Source organism: Otolemur garnettii, unplaced genomic scaffold, assembly GCF_000181295.1.
Source record: "Otolemur garnettii isolate 467f Iridium unplaced genomic scaffold, OtoGar3 scaffold00006, whole genome shotgun sequence".
NCBI classification, from domain to species: domain Eukaryota; kingdom Metazoa; phylum Chordata; class Mammalia; order Primates; family Galagidae; genus Otolemur; species Otolemur garnettii.
The window spans coordinates 20,881,937-20,902,974 of record NW_003852401.1 but is presented as its reverse complement, the minus strand read 5'-3'; the positions used below and the strand labels follow the sequence as shown (position 1 = coordinate 20,902,974).

Sequence of the window (21,038 nt, the reverse complement as noted above, 5' to 3'; positions counted from 1 at the left end):
TTTTATTTATCTTAAAACTGTGATCATACTGTACATAATGACCTTAACTTTTCCTCCCATGAATAATAATTATATGGAATGAATATCTAAAAATTCAACTTTATATCCCTGTCCACAAGAGCCTAAATGCCTTGTCTATCAGAACTGGCAGGGACAAAATTCTAATGTAAAAGGAATTCCAATATAAAAAAAGACCACAACAGAGGTAACAATAGCAGTAATAGCTACAATTTATTGAGCACTTACTAGATCTTCAGTATTTTCTAAATACTTTACATACACAATATTCACATTAGCCCCAGGAAATCACAATAGATGAATTTGTTTTTAAGTTTTAGATCAATGATTTGCAGAGTAGAAAGTTTTTTTCTATCTTACGAAAGACTGACATTAAAGACATTGTAATTAATATGATTAGCCCTAAGTTTATAGAACTGTTTTCTATACTTGATCTTAGCCAAAAGGCCTTGAAGAGATAGAACTGTTTTCTTATATTGCACATCTACAGCTACAGGACTAGTCTTAAAGCTGTTTTCTTTTTTATGTTTAAAGATAAAATTACATTTGCTTCCTTTTCACTTTTAAGTAGAATCTCTTCAGTGCTACTAAGGAAATCTATCAGGAAATTCTTCAGAATAGAAATCTATTTAACCCCTATTCTGAGCCCGTGCTTCTCTTCTTGTTGAGCCGTTTTACTGGGGGGTGGGGGGGTGGGGTATGGCATACATACAAAAAGCAATACTCTGCTGAAACACATAACACTGACTCCCACAAATATTGACTGCTTACTATTTGTCAAACAACATGTTACAGTATGGTACATGCTAACAATGTCTGATGTACCAGAACTCTCTTTTCAGTAACTATGATTCTTAGAGTCCTGGGTAACTGATAACTTATAAAAAAAGAAAAATAGACCAGTCTGGCTACAGAGATTTGAAAGTTCTTTTAACTCTCAGCAGGACACCTTGCGAATGAGAATATACACAGGTTCCACTCAGTTCTCAGGAGTACATTATGAAAAATTTCTACACATTATAGAGAAAACTCCCCCATCCACTACAGTATCTCAAAACCCTCTCCCAGTTCCAGCATCCTCCCATTACTACCATGAACACGAGGAGTATTATCAAGGAGGGATAAGCCTGCCACTATATCCTTCACCCACAGTTCCAAAGATGTTTATCCCATAAGTTCTATCTTCCTGACTCTAAGCATCCTGTAATAGTCAGCATGACATTTTGACACCAAGTATAATGCTTGCATGGCATCAATGATAGTTTAAACAAATAGCAACGCTTTATATACTTCACATCAACTAGGGGGAAGGTGACAAACATTCTAAGACAACTGGAAGCACAGGTTATCGCCAAGGTCCGTATTTAGAAGATAAAACATGCAAGTAAACAGAAGGCTATAACACTGACTAATCTTGGGAGTAACAGAGGAAAGAAATATAAACTGTTTAGCAGGGCAAAAACAGTTCTCTCATTTATAATGAAATCCATTTGCAACACTTATTTGTAGTTAATTTTATGGTAGATGATATTCAAGTGATACTAATGTGCTCAAGCAAAATTTAGCAATTCCTGTAAGGCTTTCTGCTGTTCATCATCAAGCTGGGATATGCATTCCAACCATAATTCTTCAGAAGTCTGTACCTGCCGCACCACATTAGCTAAGCGTTTGGCACAAGGAGCTTCATAGTTAATAGTCTCATTAATTTTTCCTTCTGCAATTATGCTGATTATTTTGGGAAGATTAGAATTATTTGGACCAATTACAACAGGGTGGTTACTTTCAATTAAGTCACAGAGAAAACTCAAAGTCTGAATAGCTTCCTCTTTATCTTCATGCAGTGGAAGCCATGATAACCAGTGTGGAAGAACTTCATCTACATTTACACAGTTAGGCTTGAACTTCAAAATCTTCCCTATTGCTGAGATACAGTTCTCTGTAGCAATGACATTCTTTTTGGTTTTGGAATTTGCACACTTAATAACCTTTACAAGCAATGGAACAGCTTCTGAACATAAAGAACGATAATCATCTCCACCAAATTGGGCCATAACTCCTAGGCCATAAGCAGCAGCTTGCCTAACTTCAGGGTTGTTATCTCGCATATTAAGCAGCATTGGCCACCGAAAATATTCTACATATTTAAATGAGGTTGGACTGCAGTGCTCTATGATGTCATCAAATATGCACAATCCCCACTGTCTGTCTGGCCACGGCCTACTTGAACAAATTAGATTTACAATTAATGGAAGTAGCTGTTCAAACCATGGCAAAATCTTTTCCTTGTAAGTACTAAATAATGAGTGCAAAATATCTGATACTTTGGTAAGAATATATACATCACATTCATCTTCATCTTGCAGAGACATCTCAACCTGTTGATCATAGTTTTCTTCTTGCCTTTTAACCTGTCGCAATTCTTGGTTTTTAAAGTGTCCTTCAAGTTTTGCTTTCAATATGCTTCCCAGTTCTTCCAAGTGTTCATCATTAAGGCAACCATCTCCCATTACTTCAATGGACTTTGCAAAAGAATTCATTATTTCTGAGAGTACATCTGTATCTGGTTCAGTACCAATAGCCTTGATTAAGGGATCACATATAAATTGCCACATTTGTCCAAGATACTCTGGGCCATGAATTTTTGCACATTCCAAGAGAAAAGGCATAGACTCTGCTGCTGCTACTCGAACATTATCATGGAAATAAAATTTCAGTAAAGGAACCATCAGCTTCACAACTTGTTCAGTATATTCCATAAATCCTTCCCTTAATTCCTTAGCATAGTAAACCAACATCTGGCAAGCAGTTGCTTTTGCTTCAAGTCCTGAAGTTTTAATTCCAAAACTTTGCTGGTCTCCAAGATTTACAAATTGCCAGCCATCATCATCACTCATATTTTCCACATCTTGTGTATCTAAGAGAGCAATATCAGGTTTAGCAGAAGCAGTTTTAATAAGAGGTTCGATAACCAGTGGAAGATATTGTTGAAAATCTTTTCCAAGAATTTTACACATTCTAGCCCATGCTGAAACCATGTAAGATGTCTGAGAGTCATCATCTTCCATATTGTTTAAGTCTGATTGTGTCTTCAACAATAGCTGCATCACATTTGATGCATCTTCCATAAATTTTTCCTTCCCAACAGCAAGCCCAACATGGCTAATGCACTCAATAGTTTTTCCTCTCAGAAGCTTGAGTTCCTTCTGAACAGCAAGCTCAACAATGTGCTTTAGTGAGGGCATAAATATATCATAATATGGAAGAAATTTTTCTTCTATTGTATCTGCAACTGATGCAATGGTTGTCACAAGTTGTTCCAAGGCCAACTTAGTTCCATTCCGAATTAACTCTTGAAGTTTTATGACCAAGATGGAATGTAGATTTTTCACCATACTATCCAAATATAGAACTAGCAATGACTTGGGGCAGTCTTCAATAAAAGTAATAAGAGCAGAAGCTGCGTGCGATTGCACACGCTGATTACCTTGATTTTCCATGGTACGCAACAAAGCTGCAATCACTGTTTCATGGAATTTCTTTTGGAAATTAGGTGCAAAATCTGTAGCCATCTGTCCAAGTGTAGTACAGGCTGCAGCCCTTACCCTTGGATGAGGATCCTGAAGAAAAAGCAAAACAGAATTAACTGTTTCATCTAGAATTGATTCCATTTGCTGATGGCATCCTTCTCCAATAGCAGATAAGGCCATTAATCCAGCATGTCGGTATTTCCAGTCAGGGCTCTGAAGCATCTGCATGATATGTTCTTTGGTCATTGGCAAAACAACTTTTCCGCCAAGCCCACAAGCCAGTCTGTCTAGTGCACTCTCAGCAGCAACAGCATTGCTGTCAAAATCATCTTCTTCCATTTCATCAGCATTTACCCAGTCCTCATCATCTTGCAGATCAACCATCATTGCTAATATATGAGGAATTGCCTGGGCAATAATATTTGTATGTTTTTTCAACATTGGAGTTGCAGTTTCAGACAAAGTCACTATTACTTCAAGAGCCAGCTGGCGTTGCAGATTACTAAGCCTAGAGTCTCCACATAACTTCAGACTCAATTGCAGAGTATCTTCTAAATAAGGACCCAAGTACTTAGGTACTGTATCTGCAATCTCAACAAGGGATTCTAGGACTGAATCATCATCCTGGTAGCATGAGTCATTCACAGCCTGTAAGATTCCTGGAAGTAAGTCTGCAAAGTCTTTGAAAAGAGCAATATTATTCTCATTAGCAAGTACAAATGCAGCTGCAGCTCTAGCGGATAAAGTCCTGATTGCTGGATGTTCTTGATCTTGAATACACTGGTCCAACAATCGTTTGATGATATCCAAATCGTGCCGCTCTTGGTTCCCAAAAATCCCAGGAAAGTGCCAGAAAACGTGAAGTGCAACTTCCCATAGAACCACATTTTTAGAGTAGATTGAATCAATAAGAAACTTCAGACCTTCTGGCCAGTGGTTAGTGCCATCCTCATCTATCAAATTCCTGGCCAGCACCGCAAAAATATCACAAAGTTTTTTCCTCATGCTAGCGTGTGTTTCTAACTTAACAGCCAGTATCAGTTCAATCTTGACATCCCTCTGAATATCAGAAGGCAGATTTGGATAAACCTCCTCAAACCCAGAGGACAAAAGCCGTCGTAGCAGTGCGGCAGCCATTTGTCTCACCTCATAACCTGCTCTTCTATTTCTGACGGCATCTAAGAGGAATGTAGTCTTACACAGACCTGGGATATTTTCATAGACTTCCTCTGCTTGCCTGCGCACCATACAGCTTGGATTGATCAGGTTCTTCAGAAGCTGGTAAAACTCTTGCTTTTCCGACACGGTCGCCGGCACCCCAGCAGATGCTGCCGCCGCCATCGCGCTCTGTCAAAGCTGCAGCGACCCGGGCGCGGAGGGGGGGCTGCGTCGCGGAGCAGTGACGTAAGCGAGGCGCCGGCGGGGATGGGTGGGGGTGCCGCTATCTCTGATCTTTGGCGCTTTTGCAGCCCCGGCGGAGAGCCGGTTTTAAAGAAAGCGAGGAGCCCAGCGGAGGCCAGGAGCATCCTTTATTTGTTTCCCAATTAAATGATAAGGCGCCTGTAGAAGAAGAAAAAGATTAGATTGTATTCGAATAGGAGTATGACTGTTTTTTCTTTTATTTTAAAGCTATATTGGTGTTATCCTGATAGTTTTAAAAACAATAAGTACATCTTGAAATATGCTAAGTGGAAGACGCTGATCACAAAAGAGCACATATTGTATGATGACGTTGCTATGATAAGTGTCGAATAAGGAAATCTACACAAGCAGAAATTAGTGGTTGCTGGAGGCTGGGGGAGGGTAGTGAGAATGGAGAATGACTACTATCATTTTTTACTGAATGATGAAAATGTTTTAAAATTGTGGTGATGCTTGCACAATTCTGTGATTGCACTAAAAACTATTGAGTTGCATAATTTAAGTTGGTGAATTGTGTATAAATAATGCCACAATAAAATTGTTTATACAATAATAAGTACAATAAAAGAATAAAAACAGTGATCACCATCCTACTACCACATCTAATGAACAGCAGTGGTGCTCAAACTCGGATGTGTTTTAGAATCACCTAGACTGGATTATATAATAAAGAATAGGGAAGACTACTGGGTTAAGTGTGATGAAAAGTGACCTGGACTAATACTCAGAAGACTTGAGTCTTATCTCTAAATTAATGTTGTATCCTAGGTCAAGTCCCTCAAAATTTTCCTTGTGTGTTACCCAAACTGTAATCGGAAGGGGTTCAGTTATTAGAATCCTAACTACCCTTTAGTAGGAAGCTGCTGAGGTTATTCCAAGAAGCAAATGTCCCTGAGGCTAAATTTTGTTTCTTTAATTCAGGCAGGTGTGTCAGTCAAATTATCATTCCTCTGACATTGATTAGGTTTTACTTCTGTATTAGCACTCTCTTTTTGACCCTCTTACAGGCTTATGAAGCTGGTAGGAGAGATATAATAATGATTTTAGATAAATAATGGAAACTCCGAGAAGTGAAAGGATTCACCTAAGACGACACACCTAAATCTCAATTCTACCTCTTCTGAAAGTGACACTGATGCTTTTCTTATCATACTCCTTCTTGATAGCTACTCTTGGTTTGGCAACATGATTCAGAGGCATTCACATATTGCAGTCTCTCTCAAACTTTTCCAAGAAAGCTTAATTTTAATTTTCTAAAACATTAATACATATACCCATGACAAATACAAAATTAAGTAAATAATGTTAATACATTAAATAATGTTAAATAGCTTTAACATTATCCAGTTGATAGATAAAGTACATTGTAGTATGACTCCTCTTTAAAAGGCATTTGTCTTTCTGTGGACTGAAAAACCACTGAATCAGAATTACTTGGGATACTTCCTTTAAAATACAGCTGTTTGAACTCAAGCTCCAAACTACTGAACCAAAATTTTGGGTGGCTACAACCCAAGAATGTACAATTATAACAAGTATATTGGGTTTTCATATAAATACCAAAACTTGGGAACCATTGATGAGATCAATTCTTGTTTGGATTCCAAGATTTTTTTTTTTTCAGTTTTTGGCCAGGGGTGGGTTTGAACCCACCCCCTCCAGCATATGGGGCCAGTGCCCTACTCCTTTGAGCTATAGGTGCTGCCAAGATTTTTTCTTTTTTTTTAAGAGACAGCTAGGCCATGTTGCCCAGGCTGGAGCACAGTGGCTATTCACAGGTGCCTCTACTGATCAACACTAGAGTTTTGACCTTCTCTGTTTCTGACCTATACTGCTTTACCCCTCCTTAGGCAACCTGGTGGTCCCCCACTGCTGGCAGGTCATCATATTGATGTTGAACTCAGTGTAGACACCTGTCCTGAACTCCTAAATTCAAGTGATCCTCCTGCCTCAGCCTTCCAAGTCACTGGGGCTACAGGTGCACACCACTAGGTCTAATTGATTACCAGGGTTTTTATTGTGGTGGTTTTATTTTTTTGAAGGGAAGGAAAGTGAAGTTTTATTACTTTGCTGACAAATGAAAAAGCTGTCAGACTTCTATCTCAAAGTGTCAGCATCCTTGATTCCAAGATCTTGGCTGTAGTTCTGTTCACTGATTTTCTTACTGTCCCTTTAAAGAGTCTCACTGCAAGGCCTTTGCATTTGCTCTTTCAGGAAATGTTAATAAAAGAAAAAGGTTTCTCTAAATATTACACCATTAGCATATTAAAGACATATAAAAACCACAGACCTATCACAATGTTTTAAATTTAAAAGTCTGACAATGCCAAGGGTCACTGAGGATGTGGAACAAAAATAGGGAACTCTGCTATATTTTGGGGGGGGGAATATAGGTAAATTGGTACAATCACTTTGAAAAAATGTTTCAGGGCAGTGCCTGTGGCTCAAAGGAGTAGGACGCCAGCCTCATATGCCAGAGGTTTTGGGTTCAAACCGAGACCCGGCCAAAAACTGCAAAAAAAAAAAAAAGAAAGAAAGAAAGAAAGAAAGAAATGTTTCAAATGCTAGGAAAGATTATGCAATTGTTCATTTACTCTCTCAGCAAACATTCAGAGGATAAACTCAAGCAAAGTGCTGGGGTAAAGATTAAATATGTAAGGTTGCTCGTGAGAGATAGTAAATGTCACATAGTGTAGTGATCACTGAGGGTAATTGTAAATCTGCTATGGAACCATGGGATTGTGAAGGCAACTTGGTGCAGGGGACATCAGGTAAAGTTTTCCAGAAGAGGTGATGTCAGAGCTAACTTTTGAAGTCATTAACCATTTAAAGAAAAAAAAAAGTTTGTACTAAGTAAAAGGAACTGTTTGTTCAAATGCAAAGAGGCCTTTGAGCACACTACAGTGAGATTTCTGCTAGTGTTTCAGTATTGCTGGAGCATTGGGTATGGGAATTGAAGGGGTCTGGGGATGACACAGGAGTCAGGAAACAGAAAAATAGAAAGTTAGATAGAGAATAGATAATGAAGGATATAATATTCCATATTAAGAAATTTGAATTTTTTCTAAGGGTAAAAAGGAACTCTTTAAGGGTTTTAATCATGGGCTATGAGATGATCTATTTTTAGAAAAGTTACTTTCCCAGGAGTATAAAAACTGAAGTGTGAAGACAAGGTTCAGAGGCTGATAGCCTAGTCTAGTTTAGCTGAAAGTCTACTCTAAACCATAGCAATGGTGAAAGGAAAGAAAAGTGGGCATGAATTGAAGAGGTTTTAAGGAGCAGTATTAGTAGCACTCAGGGCAAGGAGAAATCTAGGAAACATTCTTAAGTTCTGGCCAGGGTATCTGATTGAAGGTGCTGCTATTTACCTATTAATTACCTTTATATAAGTAAAAAACAGTGTTAATGTAGCTCAAAAGACTGCTAACTCTTGTGGAGGGAAGGAGGCTTTCCCAGAAAGGTGAGTGCCAGGATCCAAATTTTTTCTCTAGTTGCTCCCATCACTATGGTATATGGGAGCAACTATACTATAGTCATCATGTCAACGGTAGGAGCTAAACTGAATCCATTTTAGGGATATTATGTTCTTTTACTTTATAAAAATAAAAACTGATTTAAAGTTTTAAGATGCTTCATTTTTAGATCACATAGTTCTTTACTATTTACCCTTTGCATTGTTATTTCCTTTTTTTCCCCTCTCAGGAGCATGCATAATACCCAAGATTCAGGCCTGGACTTGCAGATTTGGTCAAAGCTGAACAACTTTATTAAATTTTGTAATTAAAATTGGCTTTGTTTGCACTGGTGAGAGGCCATCTCAAGAGTGTTTCCACAAGGTGGCTTAAGGCCATTCTGTTTATTAGCAGCTTACCAAGTGGTAAAAGTTCAAGGTAAATTGCAAATTTCTTCCAAGATCTGAGAAATTTAGAATCAAATGAGAGGGACAGAATTAAATTGAACATACCTGAAGTTTTAAAAAGAATAATCGGAATAAAAAAATGTACAGAAACAAGAAATACAACAAAGGCTCCCACTGGTCTGAAATGGAACAATGTGAATAGAAGAATACTTTCAACAGATTATAAAACATCAAATATGCAAATAAAAGTGATAAATTCCTGATATCAAAAAAGTCATTAACTAATCATCTTTGGAGATCTCTAGTCACTAACTCTGAAAATTGATAAAGAGAAATAGTCAAGATTTTTCCTGGTTTTTCTGTACAAAATGAATTTGAGCATAACTAAATATTTGACAAGGGAGTGTTCTTTATAGAATTCCAGCTAATAAATTCAGAAAGAATGCTCAAATGAGAAAATTAGTGTGAAATAATAAGTATAGGTAACAGTCACCAATGAATGTTAAAACTATTAGATGAAACATTGGGAATTTAATAATAGAGGGATTAGGCTGAAGCTACCTAAAATTATAGTTTAATGTTCATGTTATTAAAGGTAGCATTGAACTAGAGATGTCATTTCAGTCTTGTCTTTTGGCTCTACATCCATACTTTCTATAATTTGTTCTCTCATATGAGGTAGGCTCTGGAAACAAAATTTATCCTTTCATAGCTGGGTCACTGTTAGGGTCTACCAATAGGGTCCACCAGTAGGAGCCACTAAAGGTTGGAGGATAAAAAAGAGACAGAAAGGGATTGATTCTATTTTTGTTCTGGTGTGGATTACTCCAGTAATGGCCCTTTTTACTGGTGGCAGAAATTTCCTGACTCTTGCAGGACTCTAAAAAATTCAGTCTCATCCTATGTCTGCAATGGTACTAGCAGTAACCTGAGGGTACCCCTTCTTCAGAAGTTTCACCTATAGTTCTGGGAAGCCCTTCCACTAAGCTCAAAAGCATCAGTTGCATTTTGTTTCTTCAGCTTTAGGGGTGGTAACAGCTCAATTATATTTTGTGTCAGTGCTATTTACTCTTTTAGCTCTCTTACACCTGTGTTACCAATCCCCTAAATTAAACCTCCTCTTGAAGAGTGGAGAATAGTATGGTTTCAGTTTTCCTGACTGAACCTTGACTTATATACCACTAAGTAATGCAATAGGAAGTACATAGCATCACCTATGATATACATGTATTTTTATTTTAATCAGGTTTATTGAGGTATAACTTATATGCAATATAATTAACCAATTTCAAGTGTTTAATTAATTAGATGAATTTCGATAGGCAAGTAATCATGACCATAATCATATATAGATTTTTATTTTTATTTTTCTGGAGGTAGGGTCTTGCCTTATTGCTCAGACATTAGGGCAGTGGCATAATCATAGCTCACAGCAACTTCTAACTCCTGGGCTCAAGGGATCCTCCTGCCTCAGCTTCCTGAGTAGCTGGGACTACCATGATCAGCTAATTTTTTTAGTGTTTTGTAGAGATGAGAGGTGGTTCTTCTATGTTGCTTAGACTAGTCTTGAACTCCTGGTCTCAGGTGATCCTCCTGCCTCAGCCTCTCAAAATGGTAAGATTACAGGCATGAGCCACTTATGCCTGGCCTAGACCATTTTTATCACCTTAGAAATTTCCCTTGGGTCTCCTTTCCTACCCCTGGCTTCCGGCAACCACTGATCTCATTTCTGTTACTATGTGTATAGTCTTGACTTTTCTAGAATTTCATATGAGTAGAATCATTTGGCATGTGGCCTTTTGTATCTGACTTCTTTCACTTGGCACAATGCTCTGACATTAATTAACGTTAGTGTATTTTTGTTCCTTTATGTTCATATATCATGAATATAATGGTATTTCATCATATGAATATATTAAAATTTGTTTATATATTTACTAATTAATAGACATTTAGGTTGTTTCCAGTTTCTCAGTATTATGAATAAAACTCCCATGAATGTGTGAATACAGGCTTTTGTGTAAATATATGTTTTCATTTCTCTTGATAAATACCTAAGAGTAGAATGGCTTGGTCACATATGTAGGTTTATAAGAAACTGCCAAATACTTCCCAAGTGGTTGTACCATTTTTCATTTCTAACAGCAACTTATAGGCATGCCAGTTACTCTACATCAGTATTGTCAGTATTTTAGATTTTAGTCATTCTAGTAAATATGCGTGGTATCTGATTATGGTTTTAGTTTGCATTTTCCAAAAGACTAATGATGTTGAGCACCTTATTAAATGCTTGTTTGCCATTTGTATATCTTCTTTGATGAAGCATTTATTCAAGTCTTTTGTCCAGTAAAAAAAATCCTGGCTTTTTTTTTTGTCCTTTTAGTGTTACATTTTAAAAATTCTTTACATATTCTGGACATATAAGGTAGGACAATAATTTTATACATGAATTCATCCTAGAAAAACTACTACATGCCTCATTGCTAAATATCACTATAGTCACCTTTGAGGTACTCCCCTTGGGAAGCTATGCACCAAGGCCAATGCCTAGTTTATCCTTCAAAGTGCTTTTTCTAGAATGAGTTCAAAAATAATTGTCAGACCTCACATGATGACAGCTCTGATGCCCATTACAGAAAAAAAGTATTATCATATGTGTTTTCAAATATTTTTCTCCTTTTCTTTTTCTTTACTGCATCTTTTGAAGATAAAAGATTTTATTTTTGAAGAAGTTCAAATTATAATTTTAAAGTTTGTGCTTTCTATGGTCTATTTAAAAAGTCTTTACTCAACTCAAGTCCACAAAGATTTTCTCCAGTGTTTTCTTCTACAAGTTTTATATTTTTAGGTTTTACATTTAGAGCCATATATTTCAAGTCAATATTTGTATACGATATGAGGTCTGAATTAAGATTCATTTTTTTTGCATATGCATTTATGGTTATTGCATTTTCCCCCTACTTAATTACTTTGGTAGCTTTGTTGACTATTAATTGACCATGTTTGTGTGTGTGTATATATATATTTATATGTATACAGAGGATGCCAAGAAAAGTATACACATTTTAAGAAAGGAAAAAACTGTATTAAAATTTTAATACTCAAGTCACATTTGACTTCTGCAATTATAAGAGATACAAGAGACAATATATGAGATAATGAACATTATTGCTATATATTAAGTATTACAATTTTAATACAGTTTTTTCTTTCTTAAAATGTGTATACAAAATAAAATAAAATATGTGTACTTTTTTTGACACTGTGTGTGTGTGTGTAGAGAGCAAAAGAGGGAGTTGTATTTACAAACTATCTATTCTTTTCCATTAATCTTTGTGTCTGTTCTGACTGCAACATCACACTGTCTTGATTTCTGTAACTGTACAGTAAATCTTAAACCCAAATAATTATAGTTTCCATCATTTTATGATCTCATTTCTCATCCAAAAGGGGCAGTAGGATTATTACAGAATAAAAAAGATAAGAGACATAAAATGTGGACCCTCCTCATCCCCCCATTGAAAAATAGAACTTTGGAAAATAGCTCATGGAAAGATCCATTGCTCATTCATTCATGTGAATGTTAATAATGTCCTTTTTGTTGTAATCACATTTACTTCAAGAATTCTAATTTTGGGCTCGGCGCCTATAGCTCAACCGGCTAAGGTGCCAGCCACGTACACCTAAGGTGGCGGGTTCGAATCCCCAGCCCGGACCCGCCAAACAACAATGATGGCTGCAACCAAAAAATAGCCGGGCGTTGTGGCAGGCGCCTGTGGTCCCAGCTACTTGGGAGGCGGAGGCAAGAGACTCGCTGGAGCCCAGTAGTTGGAGGTTGCTGTGAGCTGTAATGCCACGGCACTCTACCCAGGGGGACAGCTTGAGGCTCTGTCTCCAAAAAAAAAAAAAAAAAGAATTCTAATTTTGGCTTTAAAGTAAATGTGATGTTCCATCTGCTAATATTTTCAAGTTTTTTCAGAAGAAATTTGTTCTCTCAACCTTCATTCATTTATTTAGTAAATACTTATTGAGTACCTACTATGTGCCAGGCACCATGATGGGGCATGGGGGAGACAATGCTGAGTAAGACAGACAGAATGGCTGCCCCCATTAAGTCTACAAGCTGATCTGGAACTCAGTAGATTGAGCCAGGAAGACCAGATATGTTGAACCCATGGTTTTCTCTGGCATATTACCTTTTACCTGTAGGTGTATGAGAAGCACAGCAGTAAAGCACCATTATCATCTTTGAGGATTACCTGGCAATAATTTAGAATATACAAAGTTGAATCTAAATATAATAAATCAGAGAGAACAGAAAACTCACTACATGAATACTTAACCAGATTCTTTTCCAAATGATTGGGAATATTTATATAGTACTGGCAGGTATTAATTGATTTAATTTTCATAATAAATAAAGGAGTTTAGAGATAGGTTTTAAAAATAAATTTCAGTGGTTGAATTAATGTACACAGCTATGATTTAATAAAAAAAGTTTTAAAAAAAGAAATTATAATAGTGATAGAGGCTATTAACCATCCAGCTGTTTGATGTTCATTTTGTCCTAAAACAGAGAGCCTAGTAGAAGCAATGTCTGGGGACAGGGGTGGTTGAGAATAAGGAAAGAACTAAAGAAGGAATTAGATTCCACTCCAATCAATTATAAATTATATTAGCTATAAATTTAAGAAAAAGTCACTCATAAAAAAATTCTCACAAAGCAGATGTATTAAACTGTATAATAAAGATAAAACACTCAGAAAAGCATCTTCTTTTAATGATAATAATATTAGGGATGTAAAAGTGAAGATACATTTCATTGATTAGAACTAATGTTTTGGACAGTTTCTTAGGTAACAGACATAATACAAATTATAAAAAGGACCAGTCCAATTGGCTAAACTGGTAGGAGCGTCTTAGAAGATGCTGAAACATTTTTATCTGCATCTTTAGCAAGTGTGAGAAATAACCCTGACTTTCTAGGTAAGGTGAGAAAATTGTATTTCCAGGAAGAAGTACTAAAAATGAGATAATAAAAATAAATTATTTAGCCATTGAATTAGAACTCTTATTAGAACAAAAATGCCATTAGTATACTGTTCTGTAGTCATTATATCATTGTATTTAATTTATTATTGACGAGATACTTTTAAAAGATATATGAAGATATGATATATTACAATTGTGATGAGTGTAATAAGTTAAACTCACAGTAGAGTAACCACCCATCCTGGTTTCCCTAGAACCAGGGTTTCTTGAAATGGAGAACTTTTAGCCCTAGGACATTCCCAGGCACAGCGGGACAGCTGATTATCCTAAATTTCAATCAATTTTTAAATGTTAGAAAAAACATAGCTTTTAAAAATTTATTAATAATAGAGGATAAGTTAGATTCAAGTTAAATACTTTTGACAAGAATCCTTTATAAGTGAGGCTATACTTTACATGCATTATATCAAGATGTGTATAATGTTTGGGTATCCTACAATTATTGTAGCTAAGTTTTAAGTGATGACTATTATGCTCCCTTTTGTTTTTCTCCTTGAGATCAATAATTTATGTTGGGGGTGGTACTTTGGCAAACTGGCGATTGTCCTTGCCTGAGTCAGTTACTTCATTAGGATTTGAGGAAAAGGTGATTATTTTTCTAATGCCATAATTTTTTCTATATTTGTAAGTTGGCGTTCTTCTGTTAAGAGAAGCTCTCTCTCATTCTCCAAGGCTAGTTGATCACTGTGAAGTAATGCTTGATTCCTTTTCTTTAATTTCCAATTTTCAGAGTCAAAAGTTGGTGTTAATAGCCGCTTCCACTGGTAATAAATATGGTTTTGCTAAATTTTGTTTGGCTTTCTCTTTTTGTGTGTTGTCAAGAGCAGTGAAGGACCAGAGATTTTACTCTACTTCAATGCAAACAAGCTAGGCAGTTTCATGGATGGTGGCAAAAGATAGGAGACTCCTGCAACAGAGATTTAAAAAATTGTTTTTTACAGCAATAACAATACTCAGAGTATCAGCATTTTTTCCCACCAGTTCCCAACCCCCTGTTGCCACAGGATGATGCAAAGAGAATGACAGCTGCATGCACTGTGGATTATGTTACAGGAGAGAAATGCTGAGCTTAGAGTACAGGAATCTTTTACAATGGGCAGTCTGACTGAGCACTGCCCGTAGGGAGACATTATCTTTTTATTCTGGACAGTAAATATGCCTGCCCTTTGCTCTGGAGACATTATTTCTGACTTTCAAGGTTGTTCACTACTCAAACACCCTCAAAAGGATAGTCCATAATGTCTTTGCTCACAAGATGGGCACAGATGTAAGAGACCATGAATATTTTTATGTGCCCTCTGTTCTCCATTGCCTCTGTCCCTCTTAACATATATAAATGGCTTCATTCTGTCGCCTTTCTCTCTGCTTTCTGGCTGGATCAGCTAAGGAAAGGCATCAGGAAGAGGCTGGGAAGAGGGGCTAGAGTGTTTATTCCCCATCTTCCCACCCTGTTCTCTCCTGCTTTGCTGCAGTTCTAGCACTGGTTTTAATCTATAGTTACATTTCCTATAAGGCGGCCCCTCTTTTGTGCTACAAACTCATTCTAGGCTCATTCACTCTCATATTCCCTTTAGGTCTAAAGTGGTAAAAGTGTGTAATTGTTGATAGATCTTATTATGTTCTCTTAAGCTTAACCAAATCTCTGTAAATAATCCCCTCAGTATACTCTCTTCAATAACACTTTCTAAATATGTTTCCTTTTTCCTGCCAAGATCTTGTCAAGAATCGATAGATTTAGTTAATTTCCAAAAGAGGAAGAACAAAAATTTATAAAAATTATAAAGGGTTAGAAAGGTAGTTTAACAGAAATGATTTTAAAATATAGAAAATAGCCCAGTATGGTATTTGTTAATATGTTTGCTAATCAAGGTTTGTTATCTATAATCTAAGGTGGTATTATACAAAGGTAATAATATGATTTATTATAGATTGTCAGGAAAAATAATAAGAATCATATGAGTATAGCAAAATATGCTGAAAAGCATTTAATAAAATTTAAAATATAAAGTAAATGAAAATTAAATAAAGGATGTATTTATAAATGAAGAGTCTTAGAAGGAATTTCAAAATTCATTTTAAAGAGATTCTTTAAAAATAAATTATTTTTAAACTTCTGGTTAAAATAAGGGTACACATGATTAGGTTACATTGTTTGTGTTTATTAGGTAAAGTCCAAGTTGTAGTTGAGCGCTTCATCCCAGGGGTGTGCTGTGCACCCTTACACTGTGCACATTAAGTGAGAGCTTACCAATCTCCCTCCCTCCACCCCTCTCCCCTTTTCCTCCTCCCCCACTTGAATTTGTATTTTTCTCTCCTGTGGGCATGTAGTTGTTTATCTATTGTTTTCATATTAGTATTGAGTACATTGGATATTGGCCTTTCCATTCATCTGATACTTTACTGAGGAGAATGTTCTTCAACTCCATCCAGGTTAATACAAAACAATGTAAAGTCTCCATCTTTTTTGAGGCTGAATAGTATTCCATGATATACATATATCAACATTTAAAAAGCTTGTATTTAAAATCAAACCATTATAAGCAATAGAGAAACATTAGAGTACTACAGTTCAAAGTTTGATCCCCCGACCACCTGAAATAAGATCACCTATGACATTTGTTAAAAATGCAAATTCCTGGCTTCTACCCCAAGGTACTGGGCAAATTTTGTATCTCTAAATTTTTAACAAGCACCATAAGTGATTCTTAGACCCACTATAGTATAACCATTATTTTATAATAGTTTTAAATCTTAAAAATTAAAGTAATACTGAATTCGAAGAAAAGCAGTAGTTATTGGTTCCCTATCTTCTTACCTCAAGTCCTGCTTCTTATATTCAGCTCTTTTCAACCTTTTCTATTTTTAGTTTTTCTAATGGTTAGACAACATAGTCACTATCTTCTAAAACAGTAACGAAATAAAATACACCCCCTAGGAAAAGTTATCCTGGAAAAACTGTGATAGAAGTGTTGTTAAAAGTTACTTGGAGAAAACAGAAAAACAAATAGCCTAATAACAGGAAAATAAAAATCATGTCATTTTTATGTGAAATATTTGTTTTACTAAAAAGTTCTAGAGATAAGTTTAGTGTGATAAAAATACAGAGGACAAGGTAAACACCAAACAAAAAAAAAAACAGTAACATTTCTTATTTTTTACTGATTAAGGCTTAGAGAATACAATGAAATAATTTTACAAATACAACAAAATAAATATTTGGATAATTCATTTGGAACAAAGAATCTTATTTTGAAATTTTAGTAAAAACATGTATAAAAAATGTCATACCTTAGGGCAGCACCTGTGGCTCAGTGGGTAGGGCACTGGCTCCATATACCGAAGGTGGCGGATTCAAACCCAGCCCTGGCCAAACTGCAACAAAAAAAAACAGACAGGTGTTGTGGCAGGCGCCTGTAGTCCCAGCTACTTGGGAGGCTGAGGTGGGAGAATTGCCTAAGACCAGGAGCTGGAGGTTGCTGTGAGCTGTGACACCACAGTACTCTACCAGGGGTGATAAAGTGAGACTCTGTCTTTACAAAAAAAAAAAAAAAAAAAAAGATAATAAGTCATACCTTGCTCCTAATATTAAATTCCAAATACAATAAAAAATTTTTCATATTAATGTACAAGTTAAAAGAATATCAATGAAAGGCTCTTCAAGATTTTTGGTCAGATATCAAAAATGGTAATATGTTTAATTTTTATACTATAAAATCAATACCCAGTATGGTTTTATAAAATGGAAAAATCTAAATCAATTGTTACTAAATCAAATACATGAAGAATAGATTCTAAAAACAAATTCTCAATATTATAAGAATTTAGCATGTGAAAAAAAAAAAAAGAATTTAGCATGTGACAAATCAAAGGCAACACAACTGTAGGGCCTGGCATGAGGAGTGTGGGTGGGGCAGAAATCTGAGATATGCATCTTGCTGTCAATTGGGTTTCATCATGACAGGTTTCCTGTGTAATCTGGGAGATGTGTCATGGATGGCAACCAGAGACATCCGATGTTTTGTATTTTCTAATAAAAAATAATTAAATTAGTATGGGCGGTGCCTGTGGCTCAAAGGAGTAGGGCGCCAGCCCCATATGCTGGAGGTGATGGGTTCAAACCTAGCCCCGGCCAAAAAACAAAAACTAAATTAAATTAGTAATATTAAGATATTTTTAAAATGTGAAGTTCATTGATAAAGCCAAGCCAAGATTTTGGAAGAACAAAGAGAAATCAGAGATAAGCAGGAATTGGATTGTAGCACAACTCAGACTATACAGTTGTTTTTATTAATCACCCTTAAAAGTTACTTTTAATACATTTTATTGATGTGTCCATATATGAATGGATTTCTTCTAAGGATGTTTTAAAGGCTCTGAGAATTAACAAAAAGAATTAACATTTAAGAGATATTTATGAGTCAATTAGTTTAATAATATGGAGGTGTGGCACATCTCACACCATATATATCAAATAAGCATTAAATAGATAAAGATTAAGCATTTTTAAAAATCTATATAGCAAACAAATTGCCTATTCATGCAAGTGTCAGGGAAGAAAAAGTTCTTTATCTCTAATGACATGTTGAATATTGAAAATCTTTAATATGTTTAAATAAATATAAGAAACACAATGAGGTGTAGCAAAATGCATATCAATTAGAAAGCAACAAAATGGAAAGCTATGATAGTCTCTTAAGAATTTACCTTCTAAAGAATTGATCTAAATATATAAGAATAATACCAGCAGAATTGCTTTTGGATAATTTATAGAACATAACTACAAAATAACTGAAATTATTTCAAAAATCAAAGGGTCAAAAGTACAAAAGATTTATATCTTATTTGATTAATGGCCAGAGAAGATGATTTACCATAAAAAAAATATAAAATGTAAATCACAAATCCCTAGTTTTTGTAACAATAAAAGCAAGGAAGTGAAAGGCACAGTCACACCTCTACCTAAGTATCCAAGATAAATCAAACTAACAACAAATAGCATTGGTGAACTGTTGAAAAAATAAACATATTGCTGTAGTCCCTAATGACTTTGCTGAGAATCTAGAACAGCGGTTACAAAAGTCTTTGATGTAGCAATTTCGTTTGGAGCAATAAACTCTAAGTGGATAGCATAAAAGAAAACTAAAATGAGGTATACGTTCTTCTACAATACATGTTAGAGTACTGAAAAATTGAAAATAACCCAACAATGGGTGAAATAATTGTTGAGTAAATCTTTACACTTTAGGACATATTGAAATGTTTATGTGGAAAAAAGAGTATACACAGTATGTACACACTACTCATGCAGTCAGACAATTCAGTTCATTAACTCATCCTTGAAAAAGGGCTACATCCCTCATGGAGGAATATCACCACGATCACCAGATGGCCAACGGGGGTACTTTGAAGATGATTGTAGCAGTGAGGTATGTAGCACTTTTTCTAGTATGAGTTTGTGAACCTGTCAGATCTCGTGTGAGGATAACTGATGGTCATTTTGAGAGGGCCAGATTAACTCCATTTTGCTGTTTACTACACAAGCCCCACTCCTAGCTATTTACTGCATAAACTCCATTCCTAGCCCTTCCGCCCCAACCTCTGCCAGCAAAACCTGCAAAGCCACTCCCTGCTGTCTTCCTCCACCCCTCACCTGTACCAATCCAAATCCTCCTTTACTAATGAAATCACCAACCACCAATCAAAAGTGTACTCATACCCTCCTCCCCTTCTTGCTTTCTGTACCCCATAAAAACTTGCTCCACCCCGGGGCTCTTCCTCGGCTTGCATGCCAGGAGAGACCAGGCCCCGGCTTGAATAAAACTCACCTTTTGTTTTTTACATGGGAGTGTGTCTCGGATTCATCTGTTGGGGCTACTTGGGAGAATAATTTTCAGGCATAACAATTTCAAAAAAAGAATTCCAAAATTGTGTTGAAAGGTAGACTAGGCACTGGCATTGCTGCATAGCTTCCCAAGGTGAGTACTTCAAAGGCGACTTTAGTGATATTTAGCAATGAGGTATGTAGCACTTTTATTAATATGAGTTTGCAGTCCACTACTGCATAAAATATGGCTTTATGTTTATTGGGTTCTTTTTGTTTTCCTATGAAGTTTCTTAGAGTTCTGATTTGTTTTAAAGAGGTCAATTTAATTTACTTAGCAAATTAGTACAACAGTCTAAGCTTGTGTCGTTTACTTGATCTTTACCTATGCTTTTTTTTTTTTAATGGAGAAAATATTACCAAAAATAAAGAAAATGTCTGTATAAAAAGATGTACTCATGCCTGGACCAAAGAATGCTCTCAGAGAACAGTATAAAGCCTTTTAGATTAGCATCATTCCAAGTCATTCAAGTCATATGGATCAGAACCTTTCCTGGGTTCAGAGAAGTTAAGAAACCTGTCTGAAGTCATACAATTAGAAAGCAGCAAAAGAAGACTGAAATTTAGTCTTTCTGGCTCTTACGCTGTCCCTTGTGTAGGAGTGGGATCCAGAGTATAAGAGAATGGGAAAGGTCATGAAGAAGAGAATGGACACTTCTTTTGAAAAGGAGAGAGCCTGCAGAGAGTGCCTCTAAGGTCCGTCAGCTGTTGATGTGGTGGGCAGGCGGTAATTGCAGGAACTTTCTTAAACTAAGAAAAAGATCTCAATTTTGTAGTGAGGCCATTGGTGAAAGAGTAAGAGTTTGAGGAAAGAGCCAAAGATTTTGGAGAAGCCATGGGAATAGGGGGTGAGAGATGAGGAAGCTGAACAATGATAAACATAATAACATGATAGAAAAGAAGAATTGCCAACTTTTATCCAGTTGAGATTAGAAACTAGGAATCCATGATGGTAAGAATCCACCAGTTCATACTCTAAAGTGAGAAAGATGGAATTGATGGATTCCATTTTGTTAACAGCCAAAAAACACCCCTATATGTTTATATAAAAACAAGTAGGAAAACGTGTAGTATACATATCAGTTGTTATGCCCCTCTTAGAAAGGAGAAAGCTTTACTTCAAGGAGTGGAGTGTGTTTGAGATTGGGAGGAAGGACTTTCATTTTTATTCTCTACACCTTGATATGGTTTGAATTCTTATGACAGCAATATATTTTATCACTATTTGTGTAAAAAATGGAGAATGTGAAGTCTGGTAAAGGCAGTAGGTTTCTGAGCT

General features: G+C 36.0%; 1 protein-coding gene across 2 annotated transcripts; it reads right to left on the bottom strand.

The window, feature by feature from the left end:
* Positions 1-269: 269 nt before the first annotated feature.
* Positions 270-4,923, bottom strand: RANBP6 (RAN binding protein 6). Of its 2 annotated transcripts, XM_023508824.1 has the most exons (2): positions 4,751-4,886; positions 3,565-3,635 (listed from the first exon to the last, which is right to left on the bottom strand). In XM_023508824.1, exons 1-2 carry the CDS (start codon positions 4,884-4,886, stop codon positions 3,565-3,567), a joined length of 207 nt encoding a protein of 68 aa, XP_023364592.1. The 2 variants fall into 2 exon arrangements, with proteins under 2 accessions (XP_003782941.1, XP_023364592.1); XM_003782893.3 differs by having other exon boundaries at positions 270-4,923.
* Between the last annotated feature and the right edge of the window lie 16,115 nt (positions 4,924-21,038).